Consider the following 6,000-nt stretch of genomic DNA (forward strand, 5'->3'; position numbering starts at 1 on the left):
GAGGGAGGAGCTGGGCAGAATTGATTGGAAGAGGAGCCTAGCAGGAAAGACAGTGGAACAGCAGTGGCAGGAGTTTCTGGGAGTAGTTCAGGAGATGCAGCAAGGATTCATCCCTAGGAAAGAGAAGCATGGTACAGGGAGGATGAGGCAACTATGGCTGACTAAGGAAGTCAGGGATAGCATAAAAGCAAAAGAGAAAGCATATAATGTGGCGAAGGGCAGTGGGAAACCAGAGGACTGGGAAGCTTACAAAGACCAGAGGGCAACAAAAAAAAAAGTAAGGAGGGAGAAGATAAAATATGAGGGTAAGCTAGCCAGTAATATAAATGAAGACTATGAGTTTCTTTAGATATATAAAGGGTAAAAGAGAGGCAAAAGTGGACATTGGACTACTGGAAAATGACGGTGGAGAGATAGTAGTGAGGAACAAGGAAGTGGCTGAGGAGCTGAATAATTACTTTGTGTCAGTCTTCACGGGGGAAGACATGAGTAACATCCCAAAATTTCAAGAGTGTCAGGGGACAGAGCTGAGTATGGTGGCCATCACTAAGGAAAAAGTGCTAGTAAAACTGATTGGCCTGATAAATCACCTGGACCAGATGAACTACACCCCAGGGTTTTAAGGAGATAGCTGAAGAGATAGTGGAAGCGTCAGTGGTAATCTTTCAGGAATCGCTAGAATCAGGGAGGGTCCCAGAGGACTGGAAAATCGCTAACGTGACACCCCTGTTTAAAAAGGGAGTAAGGCAAGAGATGGAAAATTACAGGCCGATTAGCCTAACCTCGGTCGTGGGTAAGATTTTGGAGTCCATTATAAAGGATGAGATTTCTGAATATTGGAAGTACATGGTAAAATAGTGCAAAGTCAGCATGGTTTCATCAAGGGGAGGTCATGCCTGACAAATCTGCTAGAATTCTTTGAGGAAGTAACAAGCAGGGTAGACCAAGGAGACCCAATGGATGTTATATACCTGGACTTCAAGAAGTCCTTTGATAAGGTGCCACAGGAGGCTGCTGAGTAAGATAAGGACCCATGGTGTTAGAGGCAAGGTGCTAGCATGGATGGAAGATTGGCTGTCTGGCAGAAAGCAGAGAGTGGGGATAAAGGGGTCTTTCTCAGGATGGCAGTCGGTGACAAGTGGTATTCCGCAAGGGTCAGTGTTGGGACCACAACTTTTCACTTTATACATTAATGATCTAGATGAAGGAACTGTCAGCATTCTGGCTAAGTTTGTAGACGATACAAAGATAGGTGGAGGGACAGGTAATATTGAGGAGATGGCGAGGCTGCAGAAGGACTTGGACAGGTTAGGAGAGTGGGCAAAGAAGTGGCAGATGGAGTACAACGTGGGAAAGTGTGAGATCATGCTTTGGTAAGAAGAATAAAAGCATGGACTATTTTCTAAATGGGGAGAAAATTCAGAAGTCTGAAGTGCAAAGAGACTGAGGAGTTCTAGTCCAGGATTCTCTCAAGGTAAACTTGCAGGTTGAGTCAGTAGTCAGGAAGGCAAATGCAATGTTGGCATTTATTTGGAGAGGAGTTGAATATAAAAGCAGGGATGTATGACTGAGACTTTATAAGCCTCTGGTCAGGCCACATTTGGAGTAATGTGTGCAGTTTTGGGCCCCATATCTCAGGAAGAATGTACTTGCCCTGCAGTGGGCTCAGAGGAGGTTCACGAGAATGGTCCCAGGAATGGAAAGCGTAACATATGAGGAACATTTGAGGACTCTGGGACTATACTCATTAGAGTTTAGAAGGATGAGGGGGGAGTCTAATTGAAACTTACAGAATACTGAATGGCCTAGACAGAGTGGATGTTGGGAAGATGCTTCCATTGGTAGGAGAGACTAGGACCTGAGGGCACAGCCTTAGAGTAAAGGGAAGACCTTTTAGAACACAGATAAGGAGAAACTTCTTCAGCTAGAGAGTGGTGAATCTATGGAATTCACTGCTACAGAAGGCTTTGGAGGCCAGGTCAGTGAGTACATTTAAGACTGAGATAGATAGGTTCTTGATTATCAAGCGGATCAAGGATTATGGGGAGAAAGCAGGAGAATGGGGTTGCGGAACTTATCAGCCAAGATTGAATGGCGGAGCAGACTTGATGGGCCGAATGGCTTATGTCCTATGTCTTATGATCTTATGGTCTTACATTCACACTTAGCAAAATGCGGAAATATTACATTTGGTCCCCAATTCCAAACAAAATATTGTGAACTGCTTGGGGCCAAGTACTGATCCTTGTGGTACCCCACTAGTCACAACCTACTAATGCAGGAATGACTCAAATTAACAGTCAGAAAACAAACATTACTCCGTGCCAAGACATTAGCTCCTATCTTTTGTGCTTTAAATTTTTGAGCAGCTCCTGTAAGGAGCCTTACCTAAAGCTTAACAATCAAAGCATACTACATCCATTTTGTTAGTAACATCTTCAACAAAAATCTCCAGCGAGTTTGTCAAATGTGATTCCCCATTCACAAATCCATTCAACTATGCAGATCATTATCAACCAGATGTCTATTGATCCCATCCTTTGTAATAGATTCTAGCATTTTTCCTACCACTGATGCAAGATTAACAGATCCACAGTTTCTTGTTTGCTTTCTCGCTTCCTTCTTAAAAAGTGGAGTGAAATTTGCTACCTTCCATTTCACAGGAATCATTTAAGAAACTATATAATCTTGAAGGACAATTATCAAAGCATTGACTATCTTTCTATCCACTTCCTTCAACAATCGAGGATGTAATTCGTCAGGTTCTACAGATTTATCAACTTGCAGCCCCATTAGTTTCTCCAATTCAGTCTTCTTGCAAATGTTAATTTCCTTCAACCCTCCATTCTCCCTAGCCTCCTGGATCACTAGTTTTGGGATTTTTGAGTGTCTTCCCCAGTCAAAACAGACAAAGCAATTATTTAACTTCTCTGCCATTTCTCTATTTCCTGTTATAAAATCTTCTGATAATAGGCGCTCACTCATTTTAGCCAAACATTTCCTTTTCATATAACTATTAGAAGCTTTTACACTCCATCTTCATATATTTATATTTTTGCTAGATGACATTCATTTTCTATTCTCCTTTTCCTGGTAATCCTTTAATTATATTTTCTGAACTTCCCAATCCTCAAAATTACTGCAATTTTGAGCAAATTTAGGAGGCCTTTTCTTATAAACTTGTGCAGTCCTAAACTTCTTTTGTTAGCCATGACTGAGTAACTGAGTTTTACACCTTGAAGGAATATGGATACCTTTTAAAGAACTACACATTACTTATACACAGTCATGCCTTTTAATGTATTTTCCCAATCCACCTCAGCCAATTTGTGCTTCATGCTTTCATTTGTTCCCTTTTTCAAATTTAATACCCTTGCTTCAGATTGATTCATACTTTCTTTAATTTCATTCACCTAATGCCACTTTGCTTCTGCATCAAAGAACTGTTAAATTTAAGTAGGACAGCAATCTTCTCATGCTCTGTCTACATAACTTTTTTCCTAGTTCTATTTATGCTGTTGTTACTGACATGTCCCACCCCCGCTGGATCCCCTTCCCACCGCTATTTCTCTCTAGTCTGTGTTTAAATATTTCCATAATTAATAATATTAATATTTATTTTTGGGGCTGCTTGTCTTATATGTTTAAAATGAAGTTATGAATAAAAACAATTCACTGAAAAAAACTTACCACTTTCATCATAGTACTGTCCTCTTTCCAAACAGCAACAAATCCAAAGACAGCCATGAAAAAAATGAGGACACCAGCAATCATGAGTACAGCAGGAACCAATTTACTAGCCAGTAAAGAAATGGGGTATAGATTCAAATGAATTGAAGCACCCAGCCACATAAGCTCAATACCGAACACCTAGAAAGAAAACATTTTAAAGAAACTTCTGCAAGGTTACATATTTGAAAACTTGTAATTGAACAAGTTTATACACAGAGCAGGAGGCACGGTAAATGCTCCTTATCACATATTATTCAACCTGTCTCCCGCTTTGAATTAGACAATAGAGGAAAATAAGCTGGGGATATTTAAAAAGTTACTATGTTTACTGCTAGAGTGTCAAAATACTGTAACCTTAATCTACTTTAGGCAAATCAATAATTAGATGGAATAAAACTGGTTCTTCACCTTAAAATTATTGTTCCAGAAGAAATTGATTTTAAAGGAATTCTTTGAAACTTCAATTGATTATTTTGCTTATTCAAATAGTGGCCCATATTGAGCACAAATGGGAAGAAGAAAACAGAGCAGACATGTTTGACCATAACCCCTTCTCCAATAAAAGACACAATAACCAACTGAAGAAAAATTATGCAATATCCCTCCCAATTTCAAAGACATGAGGTAAACGTACTTTCCATTGCTAGTTCTGCAAGCACAAAAAGCTTTGAAGAAAAAAAATCTCAGGATTAAGAGAAATTCAGACTTGACAGATTAATCAATTAACCAGGCTTTTTTCCCTCCAAATTAATCTGTTGAGACATGTTATGACACATTTGAAGCAGGATGAATTTTAACCAGAATATTTTGGCCTAGAGGCAAGCACATTATACTGTCCCTCAACTCCCATCATTAACCAGGATACATGCTGTTGAGTGCCATGTAAAAAAGTGTACATTCATCAATACAACTAACTAGCCTTACTCTGTCCCACATTTGTACTAATTGGTTGGCGGACTCTGAAACGCAAAGGAAATTATAAACGTACTGGTTTCAAGTGACTACAAATGTAGCGTGGGGTTCACTAACAAGTTGACAATGAGCTCATCACCTTACTAAAAGGAAGCAAAAAAAAAACACCCAGCGAGCATAGAGCTAAATTGCATGGGAGGTAAAAAAAAAAGTCAGTGCCTGGGATTTTAAAGTAATCTCCCTATGCCTGATCTCGAAGGGAGGCAGGGAGCAAGCAAGCAAGCACCCCACATCTAGGGGAGTTGGGGTTTGATTTTGCTTCCCTACTGATCAAGGCTAAATTTTTGACTTTTTTAAAAAAAAAGTGTGAGAGGGAAAATCTCATTCATTGCTTAAAAATTAGGCTAGTGATAGTCTGTTCTGGAATAGCAATAACGCGACGACAAATTGCGTCCCTTGTATTTGCCACTTGCAATATCCATATTGCAAGCTGTAAAGAAGCGATTCAAAATAAGAGTCACTTTTTTTTTTAAAACAACCACACCGAATTATTAACAAGTTCCAAGGAAGTAAGTGGGAGGAATTGAAAGTACTATTTGATTACAGCAACGTATTCGGAGATGGAGTCTTTAGCATTTGAAAGTAAATCAGGATTTTCGTTGACAAAAAAACATAATTGATGAAAAAAAATTCAAGAATTACTATGAAGTACTTTTGGGCCAGTTTGTATTAATTAAGAATGATACGATTGGTTACATTCAAATGCTTGAAAAGAATGTGTAAAGGTTACTGGCAAAGTCCCATTATTCATTTTACATGTTTCAACAGAGGAACTTATGGAAGAGCGAGGAAGACATTTAAAACACGAAAATAAAATCCATTAACTAGAATGATCAGGTTCGTTATTATTGCTAGTTAACAGAAGCTAACCAGCACTTTATTTTAACCTATCTTTCTAATCAACGAATCACTTGGAAGAGAGTCAAATTTTTGTAAAAGACATGCGCAACGAAAATGCATTTAACAAAAATTACCAAAAAGAGCAGGTTAAGAACAAACAGGATGATTTTAAAAATCACTATCCCGTCTCCCGACTTCATCGTTAACCAGACAATTGGACCCTAAATTTGGCTAACCTAATGATTATATGGCTTACACGTGCCCAGCGTCCAAATCCTCTTTCCTGTTCACCAATGAAAACACGGCTAATTAACCAGGGAGATAGTAGGAACTGCCGATGCTGGAGAATCTGAGATAACAAGGTGTAGAGCTGGATGAACACAGCAGGCCAAGCAGCATCAGAGGAGTTTTTCTGAAGAAGGGTCCAGACCCGAAACGTCAGCTTTCCTGCTCCTC

At 39.3% G+C, this 6,000-nt stretch overlaps 1 protein-coding gene across 6 annotated transcripts in view; it reads right to left on the reverse strand.

Annotated features, from left to right (window-relative positions):
* The window catches only part of LOC125483559 (CD63 antigen-like), a 29,861-nt gene extending 24,116 nt beyond the window's left edge, over positions 1-5,745 (reverse strand). The window contains exons 1-3 of one of the 6 annotated variants that reach the window (XM_048599405.1): positions 5,357-5,439; positions 4,367-4,397; positions 3,691-3,870 (exon numbers count right to left, since the gene is read on the reverse strand). In XM_048599405.1, the coding sequence (XP_048455362.1) occupies positions 3,691-3,852 (162 nt within the window). In that variant the 5' untranslated portion in view covers positions 3,853-3,870; positions 4,367-4,397; positions 5,357-5,439. Of the gene's footprint in view, positions 1-3,690; positions 3,871-4,140; positions 4,262-4,366; positions 4,666-4,720; positions 4,976-5,356; positions 5,440-5,678 lie in introns of those variants that run through there. The other 5 variants (XM_048599406.1, XM_048599400.1, XM_048599403.1 and 2 more) reach the window with 5 other exon arrangements.
* Between the last annotated feature and the right edge of the window lie 255 nt (positions 5,746-6,000).

The sequence above is a fragment of the Rhincodon typus genome, chromosome 7 (assembly GCF_021869965.1).
Source record: "Rhincodon typus isolate 14 chromosome 7, sRhiTyp1.1, whole genome shotgun sequence".
NCBI lineage: Eukaryota > Metazoa > Chordata > Chondrichthyes > Orectolobiformes > Rhincodontidae > Rhincodon > Rhincodon typus.